This window comes from Trachemys scripta, chromosome 9 (genome assembly GCF_013100865.1).
Source record: "Trachemys scripta elegans isolate TJP31775 chromosome 9, CAS_Tse_1.0, whole genome shotgun sequence".
In the NCBI taxonomy this organism is placed as follows: domain Eukaryota; kingdom Metazoa; phylum Chordata; order Testudines; family Emydidae; genus Trachemys; species Trachemys scripta.
In genome coordinates, this window is record NC_048306.1 from 17,117,862 (window position 1) to 17,140,070 (window position 22,209).

Below are 22,209 nucleotides of genomic sequence, written 5' to 3' on the forward strand. Positions count from 1 at the left end.
ACCTAACTGTCTTTCTTTGTGCCATTCATTGTTCTGTACAGTATCCCTCCATCTGATCTTGTGCTAATTTCTTTTACAAACTAAATAGCACTAGTCTCTGATCTATCTTTGTGAAAATTTCCCACCCCTATCAATGTTGTTAATCTTCATTACCCTTTTTGGGGAGTTTGTTATTTGTAATTAAGAGACCAAATATGAATACAGTCACCGAGATGAAGATATATAATGTAGAGGCATAATAGCATTATTTTCTGTATTACACTCTATTCACTTCTTAATACCCTACTATCTTAAGGAATGTCTTTGGCTTGTTATTGCATGTTCAAAACATATTTTCAGCAATACGCCCAAATCCCTTTAATAAAGTTTAAGACTAAAAATCTATTGACTGAATTGTTTGTTCCATGCAATACTTGTATCTTGTAATTGTCAATATTGAGTTTTCTTTGCCATCATTTGTTCAGTTAACTTGTTTTGTTAGGTTATTCTAATGTTCTTCAAAGTCTTCCCTAGTCTTGACTAACCCAAATAAATTGTCATAATCTAATTTTGTTCCCTTACCACTCTCCCCCTCCTCTAGATTAACTCCTTCAAAAAATGACAAGTAAAGTATTGGTCAAACTTAACCTTTAAAAAGGTCAGCTACTGTTAAATCATGTCTTTCTAGTATTTTTCTTAGTAGTTCACTTACTTTAGAACTCTCAGGTGACTACCATATAGTGCTAGTGATATATTGCAGTTTTCTTGTGTGGTTTAGCACCTCATCTGATACCTGTGTCTCTAACCCTTCATTCCCTACTGAATTCATGGACTCTCTAATAGATTTGCATGGTACATTTTATTGAGTCCTTTTTAGCTATTTGTTTAAATTTTCTTTTAAGATTTGTTCGGACCAGACTTTCAAAACATAGCCTCCATTTTTTAGATCACTTCAATCCTTCATTTGCGGGTACTGTTAGTTATGTTTAAGTAATCTAAATTACTTGTACCAAGAAAAATGATGATCTAGTTAGGCTGAAATGAAAATTTGGCCCTTAATCTACATATTACCCACTGAAGTTCTGCTCTGCCACTTTTTGATATTTTGTGTCTTTGTCTCCAACTCTTATACTTGCTGTTTGACCATGTTGTTCTTACTCTTTCTTATTCTGAGATAGGCTCACATGGGTATTTTTTCCAAGCAATGTCCATAAGGAACTTTTAACCATTTATATTTTGGAAGCTGAATTCACTCATTATTACTAGTAAATCTTATTGCCTCCCTGATCCGCAATAACATTCCAATTTTATCATAATTTATCTGTTCAGGAGGCAGGAATCCTACCCCCATATTTTCTGTGTTGTGGTCACCTCTACTCACAATTTTCTTTTGATAATCTAAATGGAATATTTTAGGTATTGGCTCTCCCTTACTCTCCCCACCCCCATCTCTACACCTTTCACTTTTGCTAAGACACCACTTCGGCAGAAAATAAGTATTCTTTTCCAGTATATTTTGGAAATGCCAACTGTCTTGGTTTTCTCCCGGTACCAGATATTCCAACTCTCACATTTTGCTTTAGGCTGCTTCCACAGGTATATTGTAGATTTTATTTTGTAATGGATGTACTCCTCTCTCTTTGCTGAAACTTAAGGATTGCTATTCCTTCCCCTTCACACACACCCCGCCCCAGTCTACCCAGAATTGTCTTAGCCCTACCATGAGACAGTTTCATATGTGCGTCTGTTGTCCCAAAGAGAATAGTTCAATCTGTGTGTTCCTCAGCATTTGCCTGCTTTTCCAAAACTTAATTTTAACCAATTGTATGTTCGTTGTCAGTGTGTCCTTGTTTAGGACAAAGCCATAGCAGAAAGAATACTTTTAACCTTGCTACCATTCCAGCAAGGCTTTTTTCCATGATTGTATTATACATTCTACCACATTTTCAATATTACTTTTTTGCTGAGTTAACCTTAGCTGTCTTGTATCAAAATGATCCATCACTGTAGGTGATTCCTTTTAAAAGACTATCATAATAACTTGTGATATCGAATAGTCTAACACTTTGGAGGTATTTGCACCTGCTTATGTTTCTGATGCTCGAATCCCCTACTACCACTGTGTATGTTTAGCATGTCTCGTAGACTTCCAGAGGGACATATGTAGGGGGTGTGAGTTTCATCTGTTTTTATTAGAAGGGCCTCTTCTAATAGGGCGGGGAGAGGATTTTTTGAGGGGGAGGAGGGACACTATACAGCTACTAATTTCTATTTAGAACCTGCATCAGATACTAACATGGTATTGGATCAAAAGAGAACAGCAGAACACTTACCAGTAAACAGGCAGAAGGGAAACCAAACAAAGCAGTTACAAGACTTTCTTTACAAAGTATTTCTATTCAAACCCTGTCCTGTAGGTAAACCTGTCTTTAAAATCATGTTCAGGCAACGTGAGTAAAACCTGTATTAACACTCTTTTAGAAATCTGGATTTCTTGAAATAGTTTTTCTCTTTGCCTGGTCTAAGTGGATCAACAGACAGAATGTGTTTTTATCTTCTGTACCAGTCTAGACACTTGTTGGTTCCTCTCAACGATTTATTGGTATGTACTTCATAGGCAGCTGTAGATGTGGCCATCAGATCTCTAGAGACCAAAGATGAGGACTTGTAACTGGCCAAGAAACTCCCATTTTTGGATTTGCTCTCTTGTTTGTGAGAGTCCATGTCTATTATCCAGTCAATTTATGGAGCCGTGGCTGTGTTGACAACAGAGAGTCCTACCTATAAAACAGTGGAGAGAAAATTCTCCCTCCAAAGCCAGACTAGCAGCCCTGCCCTTAAAGGCAGGTTTATTTTCAAGGAGGTGTTGAGAAAGGCTAGGATCATCTGAAACATTGTTAAAGGTGTTAAACTGTGGGTCAGTCAGTGTTGAGGGGAAATTTCAATTGAGTTAAACTAACTTGAATGAAAAAAGGCACCAACTTTTGCCCATGTAGACAAGGCTTTTAATTAGTGGCTGGCTACTTTTTCTTACATCTTACTAAGAACTAAATCCACACTGGGTTTTGGTGTGGTTTATTCTTCTACTTTATTAGCTGCTGGCTTCTGTTCATCCATTTGTCAGTAGTTCAGATGCCTCATTCACTCAATCTTAAGCACTTCAGAGAGAGATTAAAGTTTCCAGATATAGAAAGAATTTGTAAATTTATTTGTGCTATTTTAAACACATTTACTGATGTCTACTGTTGAGCTATTTCACTTTTTAAAAAAATTTGTAGTATGGCATTTTAAAACCTAGCTTTTTGTTAGAGATAGTGGAATGCTGGAGAAGTCTGCTTTTAAAAAAAAAAAAAAAAAAAAAAATTAAGAACATTTCATGTATAACACTTTTGTCCTGACTGAAAACTATCACCTTATGGTCAGTTTTAATGGCTAGATTATAAGAACTGCTGGTATCCTGTGTTGATTTAGTTCACAGATGGATCTGAGAAAAGAGGGAGGGAATGTTAACTTGACACAAAGATATGAGTGGTAAAGGAATAGCTATTAATATTCTATGTTAGTGTGAGTGCAGTAAAACTGTTTTGTTGCTTCCAATAAAGTGGTTATGTGGATCATACTTCAGTTTCTGAAAGGTAATTCCCCGTTGTACTGAGATACACTGGGGGCTTTTGGTTGTAAGGATTTATCATCTGATTTAAATTTGTTTATGGATTTCAGACAAATGAAAGTATATCCTGCCTTTTTTTGCTACTGTAGCTAGAGAATTAACACTTTCTGTAAGCACTCTCACAGTTTTGGGGCGTGCTAATTAGAGCTGAGTATAATTAACTGACCTGCCTTGTTACTAAAGTGCTTAGCACAGCTAATGCTGTTGCCAGAAAATTTCAATCTTTGCTTCTATACATGTGCCCAATTTGGTGGAACTTCTGTTTCGTAACCCAGCATTTAGTGATCATGTTTCCTATTTTGATTGAAAAAGGGATATTGCCAAAGAATGAATCTTGCAAATCGAATTCAAGTGTATGATCCAAAAAGAAATGCATAATTGTTTAGTTGGTGGATGGGGGAATTAATCTGTACACAAGATGATAATGCATTGTTGTCAAGCAGATGTTTTACGAGAACTTTAACTTTAGGCACCCAGCAGCTTGCTTGAAGCATTGGAACAGCATTTGGCTTCTCTAGAGGGGAAAAAAACAAAAGAAGTCTCAGCTGCTAGCAGGTAAGCATCAAGTGGATCACAAAGGTGTCTTAAATTTTAATTCTCTTTGTACTGAGGTATTTTGAGTATCGGTAAGTTTGAGGTCTTCCTTGAGATACTTTTAGGAGGATGCGAGTAAGTGGAAGCAAACAATTTGTTTTCCTTTTCTAGTAAGTGTGGAAAGCATAGACTAAAGCTTTATGAATCGTGTTGCTCTGTTGGTAGAGGATATCACTTGAATGTACATTAAATGTTCTTCTTTAGTGACAAAAACACATAACTTCACCTACATGCTTATCTTTGTGTCTCCAAACTCCTTGTTAAACTGTGCGTTTTAACTAGGGTTACCATATTTCAATACTGGAAAAAAAGAGGATGCTCCATGGGGCCCTGGCCCCGCCCCTTCCCTGCCCCAACTCCACCCCTTCCCCAAAGTCACTGCATTCCCCCTCTGCCCCCTGGGCTCCGGCTGCTGCTGCGCTGGGGAAGTTGCTTCGGCCCCCACTGGTAGCGAGCGGTGGGAGCCAGGAAAGTTGGAGCCCGGGGAGGAGGTGGCTGCGCGCTTGGATGCCGCCCACCATCTCTGTGCCCCTGCAGATCGGGGGAGTTGGTAGTTTTGCTGCAGCCACTCGCACTCGGGGTCCCCCGAGCGTCTTTTGCCCAAGTATGAGTGGCTGCAGCAAAACTACCAACTCCCCCGATCTGTGGGGCACAGAGGTGGCGGGCGGCATCCGAGCGCGCAGCCGCCTCTTCCGCCAGCTCTGGCGGCTGCTGCTGCGCTGGGGAAGTTGCTTCGGCCCTGGCGAGCGATGGGAGCCGGGAAAGTTGGAGCCCGGGGAGGAGGCGGTCCCCTTACCATGCCTCCCTATTTTCCCGGACATGTTTGGCTTTTTGGAAATTTCAAATGGGGATTTGAGGACCAAAAAGCCGGACATGTCCGGGAAAATCCGGATGTATGGTAACCCTAGTTTTAACATAGAAGTGTAGTAGCAAAGTGCTGAGCTGAGGCCACATGTAGTAGCTTGTATTGATTTTTAAATAGAGATTGAATGAGTTGCAGANCAAAAGACGCTCGGGGGACCCCGAGTGCGAGTGGCTGCAGCAAAACTACCAACTCCCCCGATCTGTGGGGCACAGAGGTGGCGGGCGGCATCCGAGCGCGCAGCCGCCTCTTCCGCCAGCTCTGGCGGCTGCTGCTGCGCTGGGGAAGTTGCTTCGGCCCTGGCGAGCGATGGGAGCCGGGAAAGTTGGAGCCCGGGGAGGAGGCGGTCCCCTTACCATGCCTCCCTATTTTCCCGGACATGTTTGGCTTTTTGGAAATTTCAAATGGGGATTTGAGGACCAAAAAGCCGGACATGTCCGGGAAAATCCGGATGTATGGTAACCCTAGTTTTAACATAGAAGTGTAGTAGCAAAGTGCTGAGCTGAGGCCACATGTAGTAGCTTGTATTGATTTTTAAATAGAGATTTAATGAGTTGCAGAAGGTGTAAGAGATGGATGCATAGAGTTGGGAATGTGTTTATGGAAATTATCTCCTCTCCCACTGTTGTTGTGGGAGTGCAGGAAAATAGTAATCTTTAAGGGCAAATTTCTCTTGTCAGTTGTATGTGGGCCATTCTCACTACTGCCTGTTCATCCTTGCACACAGGCAGGGTAACTGATGTTACTTCAGATCCTCCTGTGCCTCCTATGTCGATAGGCTATCCCTCAGCTGGCGCCGCTTCCTGCAGCCCCCATTGGCCTGGGATTGGCTGAACCTGTGGACGCGGCAAGTAAACAAACAGGCCCGCCCCACCAGGGGGCTTACCCTGGCGATCCTCGTGCCAAAGGTTGCCAATCCCTGGGCTATGTGAACGTGTTTCCATTTCCTGCAGTCTCACAGCATGTGGTAGACTTCAACCAGTAGGTAAATCCAGACCCTGCTATGGTACTAAATTTGTGTTCTGGGATCTGATTGATTGTCAAATGCAAAATTTGCTTCTTACTCCCACCTTGCCCGAATGCACCTAGCATAGCTTCCTAATTGTGATTAGCATTATCTGAACTCAAAAGCCAGACACCATGGTTACACTTGCTCAGATAGCATGGTGATGATCAAGAGCATGGTATACAAACTTAGAATCATAGTCATGCTATAAATTGAAGAGCACGGCCATTAGTTTTTAAGATTGTTCATGACATGTTATTCCAAAACTATTGCTTATTACTCATGGGTTAAAAATGCAAATCCTCTGCTGGACACAGTTTCAGGTCCTATTTAGTTACCAAGAAGTTGCAGCTTTCTGTAAGAGATAGTGCTTGCAATTGATCATATGATATTTTTGGTATGCTAACCAAATTCCATTGTGCTAATCACCGGTAACCAGCCTTCATAGGACAGCCACTAATCAGGAATACCATGTTGCTTTTGCTGCACTGATAGGTAAGCCATGCTTGCCACATATATGGCAGAAAAATCATGCTAACTACCTCCCCACCTTAAAATGGGGCATGTTATGATGTTTCACACCACTGTCCCCATTTGGCTCCTTACCAAGCTGTGCTTTTTGGATGGGATGATGGCAAGTCCATTTATTCTTCCTACTGAAAGATGCGTTGTCACTTGAATGATGAGGTGAGGAAGAGATGGGTATAGTTTTAGTTCCTTCACCAAAAGATACAATAATATGTACCATCAGTGTTTGTGATAGTTGGACAAAACACCCTTTTTTGGCAAACCCCTTTTTTGAGAGATGAAGTCAACACAGATGTGCATATTTCGCAGAAATCCACAGTTCTGCATTGCAGCAGAGTCATCGCTTGAGCCTCTTACCTCAGATTTTCACAAGTAGCTGGGAAGATTTGGCTCTACAGCATCAAGTGTGTGTGGGTGCATGCAAGCTAGATAGATCCTCACAGATTTAAAAGTGCTGTTTCCCATGTCAATATAAAATACTAACACACACCTGTTTATATATGCCATTTGAATTTTGTTCCACTTCTTTAAAGTATCATATTTACAGCAGGTATGTAAATTGTGTGGCAAAATCACAAACATCTGTATGAAATTCTGTACTTGATTATTGATCTGATATCTCTTCAGCTGAAACTATAGAAAAATATAATTAATTCTACACTTGTCCCCTTCTCTACGCTTGCCCCAAAATGTACAGTATTATGTGTTTGCCGTTTTTCCTCACCAAACGGTGATTGTATTTAGTGCTGAGTCCAGAGACACATAGGATACTATCTGTGAAGCACTTCATGCCTTTTGGATGCTAATTAAAGGTCACAATTTAAAAAATCATTCTCTTGATGAAACTTTATTTTAGAGCGAGCACCCTATCCAGTGCTGTTTCCACACTTGCCAACACAGGAATGTCATTTAGCAAAATGGATGAGAAAGAGAAACAGCAAGCTTTGGAAGAAGAACAGGCTAGACTGCAAGCACTTAAGGTATCTGTCTTTTAAGGATTGGTGTTCCAGGACCCGATGCTTACATATTTTGTGTGTGGAATCCTGGCCCCATTGAAGTCAATGGAAAAACTTCCACTGACTTCAATGGGACCAGGATTTCCCCTAAATATGCAAGCATGGTGACTTCCAGTAAATGGTGGCTCTTATCATGATTGCATAACTTGATAACTAAAATCTGAACACTTTATTCACCTATACTTCTAAAATAGATTGGGTACACCTTTTGTCAGAATACATGTTGTCCACATAGGTTTTTATATTTAGGATGATTTAGCAAGTATAGCTCTAGGAAACAGATTTCTGTCCCCATAAGCAACAGCCATATTGCTACTCATAATGCTCCAGTGTGGACAGGACAATAGTTGACTCCCTGTCCATGAAAATATAGAAAGGAAAAAGAGTTAATTTTGCAGCACAGTTTATTTTTCAATCCCAGGGCACATCTTATGTCCTTGTTAAATTACAGTTTTGACAAACTAGTGGCCTGTCTCAGGAAAATGAGTTCCTTCCTTCCTTCCTTCCTTCCTTCCTTCCTTCTCTGTTACTTGCTCAGAGGCCCCCATGGCAGCATCCCACTATTGTTGGAGAACTGGACATTAGTCCCTCAAAATCCTATTTTTGTAGCAGCTCTCTCTGGGGAATGTGGTGTAGTATAGAGAGACATAGATAGTATAGACACATGGTTGGTGAGATGAAGTGAGCTAGGCAGTTGATGAGTATCTTTGGGGCATTTTTGTCTTATTGTTGTTAATTAACCGGGGGGGCAAAAAAAGGAGCACTTCTTTGTACTTGGAATTTGCCATCAAGTTTGGTAGGACTTGTGGGTTGGTTTGCTATATTAGAAATCTAGGCTTGGTTGCTGGCTGACTGGTCTAGATTTCCCTTTATATGGGAGAAGGGGGCAGGTTAAATAATTGATATGGAGCAGAGATCTTAATTAAATGCAAAAATAAAATTTTGCTGGCCGTTTCCTTTTGGAATGAACAGCTCTCCTAGTACTATCAACATGTTTTTGTTTTTTTCTTCTTCAAATAACTCACAATTATTTTTCAAAATGCCCATTGACATACATAGAAAACAGATTCCATTTACTTAAATGGTATTTCAGAAACAAACATGCACCCAAGCAGAGCTGTTGTCAGGAAAAGGAAGGAGGGGTAGACTCCATGAAGTCTGCTAGGAACTTCGAACGCTGTCAAATTTAACAGTGATGGACAGAAGTATAAAAACCTAAAGTAGATAATCATCAGAAATGTGTCTAGTACAAACAAGTTTTTGGAGATGTGTATTCATAATTAGTTTGTCTCCACCCTATACAGAATAGGTTATAAAGATAGACCTCTATCTAGTGTTAGCTACCTGCTGGGCCTGGACCATAATATTTATGTAACTTTGGAATGTTCCAGAGGTCAGGAACCTCCTTGCAGGAGAAGTTAGTTCCTTTTACTTAGCAAATGTTTGTAATCTAAACACTGTAAAGCGTATGCCTATCCTACAGTGATAGGTGCTATATAAATGTATGCCACAGTAGACAATAAGCATGTACTATGGGACCAACAGCATGAGCCAAGTATGGTGTGCTAGCTTCAAAACTAAACATCCTGGCATTTGTTTTTTGTCAGATTCTTGATGTTTCAACATAATTTTGAGATTGGTTTAATAGAAACATTTCCACTTTTCCCTTAACATTTCAGCTAGCTATATTTCAGTTTCTTGGGCATCCCAAAAGAATATATGATTGGTGTTAATCAAGCCTTTATTACTAAAAATCCTTCTTGAAAAATAGTACTTTTGGAAGATTGAATAGCTAGTACAGCTAAATTTAAATGAATTAGTATGTCTCAATTTATCTTTCAGGAGCAGCGGTTAAAAGAGATTTCTGTGGTATCAAATTCCACTTCTACATCAGCATCTCCAAGCACCTTATCAGGGAAAAGTGTGAATACCACTACAGCTGTTGACCTCTTCGCAGCACCAGCACCTACAACCAGTAGGTGAGGGACACTTTCTTCCCTAAGCAAGTATAAAACACTGCCTTGGCCAATTGCCTGAAAAATTGAAAGGCACAGATAAACTTTACAGAATTTATTTCTCGAGAGTCAGAATAATCTTATGGCTGACTGTGAGATTTTCTTGATATTAGATTAGATACCAAATTTAAATGCTTCACTTGAGAGTGGGGGAGGAGGGGTTGTTATGTCCTGTAGCACCATTCTTGGCCTTCACTATGACTTCCAGAAAAGTAAACTTGGAAACATATGCATTAGCTCTGTAATTCTAATAGTCCAGTAAAATGAAATTGAATCTTGGAGGCTGTAGCAAACAAAAATATTTTGTGCAAACCACATATTTCAAAAATTGCATTAAATGCATATTGGATATATTTTTAGCTGTTGGTATTTCTAGGAGTTGGGACGTATGTGCAGACACTTAAAACAAAAAACAAACTCCATTCTTGCTTAATCTGCTCAGGAAATTTAAATCGGATAACAGACCAAATGCTGCTTAATAATCAACTTGTGTAGCTCATATTTTTTCTCTATTTTCAGCATGCCTAACCTTTCCAGTGATCTCTTTGATCTTCAACCTGCATTTGTTCCAACTGTACAGAGTACTCCAGCTATAGCAACATCAGCAAGCAATGCGTGGGGGGGAGGTAAGTTACTATTGTGGTTTAAAAGAATAGATAATATTCTTAGCATCTGCGAATTCATCAGTTATCGTTGTCTGACTAAAACAAAAACTCATGCTTAAAGATTAAGTTGTATGTTCAGTTAACTGCCAGAAATCCAAATATTACTTCTTACCTTGATAAGAGATGAGACTGGTCATCTTAGAGTTGACATTAAATTTAAATGCATTAAAGAGCATTGCATTCTGTATTTTAGAGAAATTACACGTTATTCTGTTATGGCAGAAAACAAATTTGGAGCACAGTTAACAAACTCCTGTTTAAATTTGCAAACTTAAAAGTTTATTTCTTTGACAAGAAATATGTGAAATCTAGAGTTGGTTTTATTCTTTTACTGCAAACAATGGGCTTGAGGAGCATTCTTCTAGTTCTAGTAGATCCATAGTAAAGCTATGGAATTAAAATTTAGATGACTGTTTTAGTGATAATCTGTGAAGTAGAGCAGATTACAGCTTGCTCCATTGCAGCTACAGCAATTGGCTTTGCAATTTTTGATTATAGTAAAAATTGATACTTCATCGTAAACCAAGCAAATTTAACTGGGAAAACACAGGGCCAAATTCTGTCCTTCCATATGGACATGCATCTCTCGTTAACTTCAGTTACTTCAGCTTCCACATGCACAACTGCCATTGAATTACCTGAGGGAAGAACTTGTTAACTAACAAGGTGCAGTTTTTATAAACACTTAAATAAGGAAATGTTGCCACGGCTAAAACTGGTAGTTTTAGTCAGTGGAGCTGTGAATGATCCCAGTGTCATTTGCTAAGCTTGGAGGCCCAGTCTCCATAGATAATGCCTTCCAGGAATTCAGTTCACAGGTGAGTAAATGTCCTTTTTTTTAACGGAATGATGATGTAAAAAACATCAGAATTAAATATTGTCCCTTGAGGCAAGGAAACTGGTATGAGTTTCAGTAAAACTGTCTGAGTTGGGCAGAACGCCATGTGGGAAAACGTATAGCTAGAAATTAATTTGAAATAAGTTTGCTTAACCCTAGTTCTGGGAAACTTTCATATTGTGATGTTCACCATCTCTGTGCTTCTCTGTGTGCTATTTGAACTCTAGATTCTCTTCTTTCCTTTTTTTATTACTTACTGCTATATCTGAAAGGTCCTTTCTCCTCGTCAAATGGTTGTGTTGGTTCTCCATCCCATCTGGACATCTTTGACATGAAGCCAGTTGAAGAAGCTGTAAAATCTACTATCCCTTTCGTCTCTTCCACCTTTACATCCAAACAAACAGTGGAACAGTTTAGTGGTAAAACATCCTCTAATTTCTTTCCAAATGGAGACAATAGTAAAAGCAAACTGGGTTGCATAACTCTTTGTATGTTTCTAATCCCTTCTAATATTAAAAATAAGCGCGATTCATTTTTTTCGTGCAATTAATCGTGCAATTAATCGCACTGTTAAATAATAATAGAATACCATTTATTTAAATATTTTTGGATGTTTTCTATGTTTTCAAATATATTGATTTCAGTTACAACACAGAATACAAAGTGTACAATACTCACTTTATATTTTTTGATTACAAGTATTTGCTCTGTAAGAAAAGAAATAGTATTTTTCAGTTCACCTAATAAAAGTACTGTAATGCAATATCTTTATCATGAAAGTTAAACCTACTAATGTAGAATTTTATATACAAAAAAATGCATTCAAAAATAAAACAGTGTAAAATTTTAGAGCCTTCAAGTCCACTCAGTCCTATTTCTTGTTCAGCCAGTCGCTCAGACAGACAAGTTTGTTTACATTTGCAGGAGATAATGCTGTCTACTTCTTGTTTACAATGTCACCTGAAAGTGAGAACAGTCAGTCTCATGCCACTATCATAGCCAGCGTTGTGTGCCAGATGCGCTAAAGATTCATATGTCCCTTTATGCTTCAACCACCATTCCGGGGGACATGCGTCCATGCTCAATAACAATCCAAAGCAGTGCGGACCGATGCATGTTCATTTTCATGATCTGAGTCAGATGCCACCAGCAGAAGGTTGATTTTCTTTTTTGGTGCTTCAGGTTCTGTAGTTTGCGCATCATAGTATTGCTCTTTTAAGACTTCTGAAAGCATGCTCCACACCTCATCCCTCTCAGATTTTGGAAGGCACTTCAGATTCTTAAATCTTGGGTCGAGGGCTGTAGCTGTCTTTAGAAGTCTCACATTGGTATCTTCTTTGTGTTTTGTGAAATCTGCAGTGAAAGTGTTCTTAAAATGAACAACATATGCTGGGTCATCATTCGAGACTGCTATAACATGAAATATGTGGAAGAATGTAGTTAAAACAGAGCAGGGGACATACAATTCTCCCCTAGGAGTTCAGTCACAAATTTAATTAACACATTATTTTTTTTAACAAGCATCATCAGCATAGAAGCATGTCCTCTGGAATGATGGTCGAAGCATGAAGGGGCATACGAATGTTTAACATATCTGGCATGTAAATACCTTGCAATGCCGGCTACAAAAGTGCCATGCATATACGTGTTCTCATTTTCTGGTGACATTGTAAATAAGAAGCGGGCAGCATTATCTCCTGTAAATGTAAACAAACTTGTTTGTCATAGTGATTGGCTGAACAAGAAATAAGACTGAGTGGACTTGTTAGTTCTGAAATTTTAGATTCTTGTTTTTGAGTGCAGTTATGTAACAAACAAAATCTACATTTGTAAGTTGCACTTTCATGACATATTGCACTACAGTAATTGTATGAGGTGAAATGAAAAATACTATTTTGTTATTTTTACAGTGCAAATATTTATAATAAAAAAATATACACTTTGATTTCAATTTCACAGAACACAGTATATGAAAATGTAGAAAAACATCCCAAATATTTAATAAATTTCAATTTGTATTCTGTTGTTTAACATTACAATTAAAACTGTGATTAATTGCAATTAAATTTTTTTTAGTTAATTGCATACGTTAACTGCGATTAATCGACAGCCCTAATAAAAACTGTTTTGGATTGCCATAATTTCAACCAAATAATTATATTGTAACTTCAGATCTCGTAATGCAAGTAAATATTCACTTTTTAAATGTTGATTATATTTCTAGATTTGAAAGTATCGTTTATTTTTGTTTCTCTGCTTGATGTGATCAAGTATCCAAACATTTCTGCATTCATTGTTTTTTACTGCCTTTCTCTCAAAAATTCCTTTGGACATAATTCTTTAAAATTCAGGAATTAACATATTAATTGAGGTTTCTGGATGACTTGCTATATATTTGGTAGATACTGGATTCTTCCTTTTTATTCTTGAAACACAATTTCAAGTCTGTGGTAACAATTAACTTTCAGGTTTTTTATTATTCTCTTCTCCTCAATCTACATTTCCTTTCTTTTTTGCATGAAGATGAATTTAGTGGTCATAAACCTACATACACTTGTGTGTTCTCCTTTGGCAATTGATAACTTTCTTTTAGCTTTCTGGCCTCATTACAGTTGGACTGTACAGATGGCTTTACTGTATATCTAATCATTTTTAAATTTATATTTTAGGATTTCCTCTTCATTCAGCTTCTCAGAGCACCACCTCTTCCATAATTAATGTGGATTTTGATGCTGTCTTTGGAGGAAAGTCAACGGCACATGAGTACAGGACCATAAATGGTAAAAACTATCTTAATTAACAAACTTAAGATGACTGCTGAGAATGCAAAATTGAACTTATAAATTGAACATAGGTTTGGTAATTTAACAAATAATCACTTTCATAATAGCTAGCTTGTTTGAATTCTACTGTAAAAATAGAATACTTAACTAGCTTTCATTCATCTAAAACATTGTGTAATGTCTCTTCTCTCTACCCTTCGTTCCCCTCCCCCCCCCATGCAATTTTCCATTGTGGCCCAATCAACTGGATGTCTCTTATTGGGTAAGTTTACATATCAAACTGTTTTAAACACTTAACATTGAATAGTAGTGTTGTTGCATAAAAGCTGTGTTGTTAGTTCTGTTTGAAGCATGTTATATTTATCTCAAAAATGATTATTGTGTTTGAGGGATAAGACACGATATTTAGTTCTTGCAAACAGTTTTAAATCTGGGTAAAGGTAATATAATGGATGACACATTCTGTGCACAAATATTTTAATACCGTTTCTGCTGGTCATTAGTAGCTTGATGTCATCTTGAAAGGTGAAGATTTTTTTTTTTTTTTTTTACAATTTATATGCAAAAGTTATTAATAGTAACTTGCCCAAGGAAGTATCATGTTACCATGCTTTTGTGACAGAATGCTTTTAGATTACTTTGTAACACTACTCTGTCAGGTAGTTTTTTTCACTGAAAGTCAGGAATGGTTCAGCTTTGTATGAAACTTGCGTACCTTTTCAGGTCAAATTATCTTAGTGTAGGAGCTTTCTAAAATTCCTGTCTGTAACCCTTTAAATGAAACTCATACATGTTCTAGTATTTTATTAGAATTATACACAGAATTGAGAATTCCAAGGGGAAAAAAAATTAACCTAAATTTTGCTTAACCCTTGAATACCTCTTTGTCATTTTGAAATTGTGCCCAAGCTACTGACAGCGTCATATGAGAATAGTGCTTTCTGGAGAATGGAAGTTTGTTTCTGTTTTCTGTATCAGCCAAAATATGGTTGTTTTAATGATGACATTTCTATGTTCTGTTTTCAGTTTTTATTCTAGAGGATGTATTACAACCAACAGTACCAACACAATGTCAGAGAACCGTTCTAATCAATCAGCAGAGTGGAAAAATTTTAGCAAATGACCTTGATTCATCACTTGCGAACTTAGTAGGAAGTAAGTGTAAGATTTTTTTTTTTAAACTTATTTTTCCTTGTCTATTAAAGAAAGAGAACATAGTTTGCTAATTAAGCATGTTTGGGGGGGGTATCTTTTTTTGTTACAGATCTTGGCTTTGGAGGAACCCCTTCCAAAAAGTAAGATTTTCTTTTTTGTAGTCTTGACTAAGCTCTTAAAATTATGCCGTGTGAAAAGTAATGTATTCTTTTTGAAAGAACTCCTTGGTATAGACTAAGAAACATAGTCCATCAATGTAAGAAACACAGATCCATTAAGATCTTTGGTTCTGAAAACCATCTACATTGAGCAGGAAATCTTATCAACAACAGTGTTCAAACCTAATTGTGACTAATAGGTTTTCAACCATAGTATGGACAGATTCTAAATTGCATTTGATAGTATGATTAAATAAATCAATGTAAGATGGAGAACTGTCATGTATCCAGCCCTTTTAATAAAAAAAAATACTGTGTGAATTAAAAAAAAAAAAAAAAGAGCTCAGGATGAAGTAGCCTACCTGTTCAGTGGCATCCTTTTAACCATCTAAATTAGACTTTGGAGAGTCGAGCAGTCTTGCTTGTTAAGGTCAGATAAGGCATAATTCAGATGAGCCACTGAATAAATAGCTCTGGCAAATCATTTTCTGTAACATGGTCTCTGAGAAACCATTAAGCTACATTGCATTGGATGGGGTTTAGAAAGTTTACTTCTCATCTTGCTCCAAAAGCAGTGGAAACTGTCCTAAGAGCAAGAACACAGATAACAGTGATAATTGGAATAAGTTAGTGGTGGAAATTAGATTTTCTTATTTAAGAATCTCTGTAAATTTCTGCTACCTACATGAGTTTTCATCTGTAGTGTTCCGTTTTACTGATCCTCTGATTTTTAATTGTTTATCTGCTCATAAACAGAAATTCTTTTCAGTTTCAGGACAAAGTTGTTATACTTTATGCAAGAGCCTGTTAACTCCATGGGGAAGCTTAGTTCTGTAATTTCTTTTTAGGTCAGACATGCAGTGGAATCAGCCAACAGAGAAGAAACTTACTGGTGGAACAAACTGGCAGGCAAAAACAAGCACATCCACTACATGGAATACTGCCCCCATTCCTCCTGCTCCACATATGGTAAGTGTTGTACCATTTCTGACTTCAAATTATCCACCAGGAAAGCAAATACACTGCCTTTTCCACTGATATGAATTTAAAAAAAGAAAAAAAAGTACCAGAGGCTATTCCACTTGAGGCTGGAGAATTGCCTATGGAGCAGCTCCACACTCAGTGACTTCAAGGGGAGTTGACTTTTCCCCTCTGCCTCAAACTCCTGGCTTTTTGGGTTGGGCTGAGGCTAGGATTGTGCAGTTAAAACTCTGTTCTTTTAAGCTGTCTACAGATTCAAGAAGACCCACTGTATTGGTTTCCTTTGTTAATAAAATGGAAGGTCTATAAGGACTAGAAGCTTTTCTTTTAAATAAAAGCTTTGCAGCAGCAGAAACTGGTGAGCAAGTTCCCCATTCACCAGGAAAAATCTTCTACTTGCCAGTGGTGAGTGGATTTGTCAAGACTCAGTGACGAGGGGAAAAACAATATCCGACAATGTGAAAATGACAGAACTTGTAAATGATTTTTTTGTTTTGAAATTTAGAAGCGATTGGACATTTAATATAGTGAATGCCAGTGAAAATGAGGTAGGATCAGAGGCTAAAATAGGGAAAGAACAAGCTAAAAATTATTTAGACAAGTTAGATGTCTCCCTGTCACCAGGGCCTGATGAAATACATCATAGAATACTCAACTTGCTGACTAAGCTGCTGTCTGAGCCATTAGCGATTGTCTTTGAAAAGTCATGGAAGATGGGCAAGATTCCAAAGGATTGGAAAAGGGCAAATATAGTGCCAATCTATAAAAAGGGAAATAAGGACAACCCGGGGAATTACAGACCAGTCAGCTTAACTTCAGTACCCGGAAAGATAATGGAGCAAATAAATAAGCCATCGATTCGCAGAAACTTAGAAGATAATAGGGTGATAAGTCAGCATGGGTTTGTCAAAAACAAATCGTGTCATACCAATCAAATAGCTTTCTTTGACAGGGTAGCAAGCCTTGTGGTTAGGGGGAAGTGGTATATGTGGTATATCTTGACTTTAGTAATGCTTTTGATACTGTCTCACATGACTTCATAAACAAACTCAGGAAATACAACCTAGATGGAGCTACTATAAGGTGTGTGCATAACTGGTTGGAAAACCATTCCCAGAGAGTTATCAGTGGTTCACAGTCAAGCTGGAAGGGCATATCAAGTGGGGTCCCACAGGGATCAGTTCTGGATCTGGCTCTATTCAATATCTTCATCAATGATTTAGATAATGGCATAGAGAATACACTTACAAAATTTGTGGATGATACCAAGCTGGGAGGGGGTTGCAAGTGCTTTGGAGGATAGGATGAAAATTCAAAATGATCTGGAGAAATGGGATGAAATTCAATAAGGACAAATGCAAAATACTCCACTTATGAAGGAACAATCAGTTGCACCATACAAAATGGGAAACGACTGCCTAGGATGGAGTACTGCAGAAAGGAATCTGGGAGTCATAGTGGATCACAAGCTAAATATGAATCAGTATTCTGGGATGTATTAGCAGGAGTGTTGTAAGCAAGACATGAGAAGTAGTTCTGCTGCTCTACTCTGCGCTGATAAGGCCTCAACTTGAGTATTGTGTCTGGTTCTGGGTGCCACATTTGGGGGGCCCCCAGGAAAAATGGGTGCCCCAGCCCCAGAAGAAGCCCCAGGGCAGAAGTCCATATGAGGCCACCCTGAGCCCTGGCTGGAGGGGTGGGGGAGAAGCCCCGAACCCCAGCTGGAGGGGTGCCGGGGGGGGGGGGGGGGGGCAAGGCCCCAGCCAGGGCTGTCCCTAGCTATTTTGGTGCCCTACGCAGGCTCCCCCCCCCCCCATGGGGGGGCTGTGTGGGGCCCCGCCCCAGGTCTCTGCAGGGGGTGGGGGGCACACTGACCCCAGGCCTCTGTGGGGCATTGGAGCGGGGGGGCTGGCCACTTCCTGCAGGAAATGGAGTGACCTGGCCCCAGCCTGCTCTACTCCTCTGGCTCCCAGGCTTGGGGGGCAGGGAGGAACCGCCCTACAGCACTCACTGGTGGTGCGGCTGGGAGCCAGGGGAGTGGAGCAGGCTGGGACCTGGTCGCTCTACTTACCGGTGAGTGCAGGCCCGACCGCTTCTGGAGTCTTCAGGGGAGTGGGGTCGGGGCTGGGGCAGAGCAGAGGCGGGAAGAGGCTGGGTGGGGCAGGGGCCCTGGGAAGAGGCAAAGCAGGGGCTGGAGCCCTAAGCAGCTGCATACTTAGCATATGGCTAAGGACAGCCCAGGCCCCCGAGCCTAGTCTGCCCCCGCCCCAGAGCTCGGGCTGCCCCAGCTTCAGCCGTTGGGAGTGAATGAACCTAGCCCGGCAGAAGCCATTGTAGGAGGAAGCCACGCCTGGACCTGGAGCTGTGGGGGGGAAACTGAAGCCTGGAGCCCAGCTCCTGAGCTGCTGCAGCGCAGAAGTGAGGGTGTACCACCCTCATCTTTGCGTTTCCCCTGGAGGTAGGTCTGATCTCCCCACTAAGTGTGACTGTGCAGGGGAAGGACAACTCCTGTCTCTCCCCAGCACGGCCGCATTAGCAGCTCGGCTCCGAGCAGCAAGGGAAATCAGATTTCATGGGGGAGGGTTGATTTCGTGGTCTGTGACATGCTTTTCACGGCCATGAAATTGGTAGGCCCTACATCTAAGGGAAGATTGAAAAAACTGGGTTCAGTCTGGAGAAGAGAAGACTAAGAGGGAACACAAGTTTTCAAGTACATAAAAGGTTGTGACAAGGAAGAGGGAGAAAAATTATTCTCCTTAACCTCTGAGAATAGGGAAAAGAAGCAATGGGCTTAAATTGCAGCAAGGGTGGTTAAGGTTGGATATATTAGGAAAAACTTCCTAACTGTCAGGGTGGTTAAGCACTGGAATAAATTGCCTAAGGAGGTTGTGGAATCTCCATTGGTGGAGATCTTTAAGAGCAGGTTAGACACACACCTGTCAGGGATGGTCTAGATAATATTTTTAATCCTGTCATGAATACAGGGGACTGCACTAGATCTCTCGAGGTCCCTTCCAGTTCTATGATTCTATGACTTGCAGGAAGATTAGCTATTGATCTTAGTATGCTTGCCTTCATACCATTGAAAAACTTACATTAAGGGCATTTAAAAAAAAATCTAGATTCCAGTTTATTTCATTTTTGAGATGGACAGAAATTAACAATGTATGTTTGGGGAGGGTACAGTTGTCTTAAGATAAAACGGATCTCAAGGGATAGTTAGGTTTGTTAGGCGGGGACCTAGTCCATCTTGCTTCTGAATCCTGAAAGAGACCATCTCACATGTAATAACTGCCATTCCCAGCTTGTTTTGTCCCTGTCGGGCTTCAACATGGCTGTTTAACTACTTCATTGCTGATGATACTTTGCATTTTATACAGTCTTCTATGTGTAGTTCTTGGCATAGCACTCTATCTCATTACTGAAGTACTTTGAGATGGTTTAATAAAACATATTGCTGTCCAGGATGTCAGATGAATACTATAAATGTTTCTCACATGGCAACATGCTGACTCACCACTGAGGAAACATGAGTGCCAGAAATAAATCCCAAATCAATTATAAATTGAGATATTCAGTTACAACTATGTCAAACCAATAGAAGAAGCGTGGGAAGCACCCACAGGTTATATCTATGCCTATATCTATGCTAGTTTAGACAAACTAATAAAATGAAGGGAACAATTAAATAGTTAGGACTGATCTTTAATTAAACTTGTCATCTGCTTCTATTCCATCCATGGTTTAGAAACATAACTTCTGAGTTTCGACAGATCCCATGAGAGTATGTAAGAGACATTGAGGCAAGGGTAGATTGGGGTTTGACAGTTCACTGTTTCATTTAGTACATTTGTATGTTTTTACTCTATCAGTTAAAGTTCTTTTTATTGAGTATTTGAAATACTTAGCCTGTATAGAAAAAATACAATTCCAGGTCTTGGATAACATTTTCAAAAGGGCCTAACTCCCATCTTCAAGGTTCCTTATTTATTTAGATACTTCTGAAAATTGTGTGCCTTAGGCTGTTTTGGGGGGTTTGGGAACTAAGGAAAATATCCCTTGATACATAGACTATACACCTCTACCTCGATATAACGCTGCCTTCGGGAGACAAAAAATCTTACCACGTTATAGGTGAAACAGCGTTACATTGAACTTGCTTTGATCTGCCGGAGTGTGCAGGCCCCCTTTCCCCCCCCCCCCCCCCCCCCGAGCACTGCTTTACTATGTTATATTCAAATTCGTGTTATACCGGGTCGCATTATATCGGGGTAGAGGTGTACTTTTGGAAAGATGAGCAAATGTCCATTTTTGTCGGTTGGTTCAGTTTGTTGTGCCACACCTAAATCAGGTCAAGCATTGTGACAGGGACTGTAAGTCATCCAGTGGCTGAGGAAAAATAGCTATGCCAGAACTGAACAGTAAGTGGAAAGTCTTGAATTAAACATTCTATAAAGCGACCCCCAAAAATTCAAGGAACAGTTCTAAGGCCTGGTCTATACTACCCGCCTGAATCGGCGGGTAGAAATCGACCTCTCGGGGATCGATTTATCGCGTCCCGTCGGGACGCGACAATCGATCCCCGAATCGGCGCTCTAACTCCACCAGCGGAGGTGGTAGTAAGCGCCGCCGACAAAAAGCGGCAGAAGTCGATTTTGCCGCCGTCCTCACAACGGGGTAAGTCGGCTGTAATACGTCGAATTCAGCTACGCTATTCACGTAGCTGAATTTGCGTATCTTAAATCGACTCCCCGCTGTAGTGTAGATGTACCCTAAGCATCTTCGTCATTCTCAGTAGTAATTTCCTGTCAGTATTCTGGATGTTCAACAAAAGATATGGAAAGATGCTATGGATCTCTTAAAATCTGCAATAGTCTGATGGTTGTAGAACCAATAACAGGGGATGTTCCTGGATTTATTCATTCTTGTCCTAGAAGTATTAGGGACACAAAATATCTTCCTACCCTTGCATACAAATGTGCTAATTGTATCCCTGAAATGGCTGCCTTGGTTAAAGAAGTAGAACTAGAATGTTTGTTTTACTTATTAAAAGAATCAAAACCTATCAAATGGCCAAGGGGATTTGGAGAGCTACTATGTGTTCCCCAAGCCCACGTACAAAACACATACTCTTTCATATCTGTCATGCAGATGGAATCTTCTAGAATCCATTTTCATATGCTCCATAACTTACCTACTGTTAATAGTGTGCACACTTCCCATTAGGTCACAATGGGACAGCAAGACCAAGGATGTGGCCCTGTGTAGAAATGAATCCCTAGATGGTTGTTCTTGGCACTGGTTTCCTCTTCCACTTGCTCCTGCTCTTCAATTTCTGGGCTCGCTTCAGACACCTGGTTCTATATTGTAGAAAAATATGGAAGCTGTCTTTAGGCTAAGAATCTACTTGAGCATCCTTTCCTCTCAGTTCCTCACTGATTTTCATGATGAATAATCAAGGCTTTCTTGCTCTCTTCTATTCTCTTCTTCTTCTCCTTAAATAACTATACAGTGCCTGTTTCCTGAAAGTTTGAAAAGCAAATAAAGGCTTCAAATGTGTCTGGATTTAGCAAAAATATAATTAATTAATACTTCCATTATTAAACTGAAACTAATTATTCTTTACATGTTAGAAAAGGAAAATTCTATCCAAGTTACGTGGTACAGCCTGTTACTGTTCTAGCACACTGCATTATATTGTTTGTACATTTATCCATTCTAGTTAAAGACTATATTATATTCACAATGAAAAGCATGGAGAAAGCTAATTTCAGTACTATATCATAACCCATTCCTGGGTTAAGTTGTCTGGTTTCAGTACCACTTCAATAATTTTCTGTCCTTATTCCTTTTTGGTATGCCAGAATGGAGTACATTATCCTGGATATGTAAGTTACTTTCTTGTAAACTTGTAACCTATTTCAAGTACTTTACAAAATATACCTTTATATTTTGTAAA

The 22,209-nt window shown here is 39.5% G+C and overlaps 1 protein-coding gene across 5 annotated transcripts in view; it reads left to right on the forward strand.

The window, feature by feature from the left end:
• Positions 1 to 22,209, forward strand: part of LOC117883136 (phosphatidylinositol-binding clathrin assembly protein-like) — a 55,807-nt gene that overhangs the window by 27,952 nt on the left and 5,646 nt on the right. For 2 of the 5 annotated variants that reach the window (XM_034782162.1, XM_034782165.1), the window contains exons 9-18: positions 4,119 to 4,204; positions 7,496 to 7,619; positions 9,498 to 9,634; positions 10,190 to 10,296; positions 11,446 to 11,592; positions 13,843 to 13,953; positions 14,995 to 15,111; positions 15,221 to 15,251; positions 16,118 to 16,238; positions 22,115 to 22,138. In XM_034782162.1, coding sequence (XP_034638053.1) covers positions 4,119 to 4,204; positions 7,496 to 7,619; positions 9,498 to 9,634; positions 10,190 to 10,296; positions 11,446 to 11,592; positions 13,843 to 13,953; positions 14,995 to 15,111; positions 15,221 to 15,251; positions 16,118 to 16,238; positions 22,115 to 22,138 — 1,005 coding nt within the window. The remainder of the gene's footprint in view (positions 1 to 4,118; positions 4,205 to 7,495; positions 7,620 to 9,497; positions 9,635 to 10,189; positions 10,297 to 11,445; positions 11,593 to 13,842; positions 13,954 to 14,994; positions 15,112 to 15,220; positions 15,252 to 16,117; positions 16,239 to 22,114; positions 22,139 to 22,209) is intronic. The other 3 variants (XM_034782163.1, XM_034782164.1, XM_034782166.1) reach the window with 3 other exon arrangements.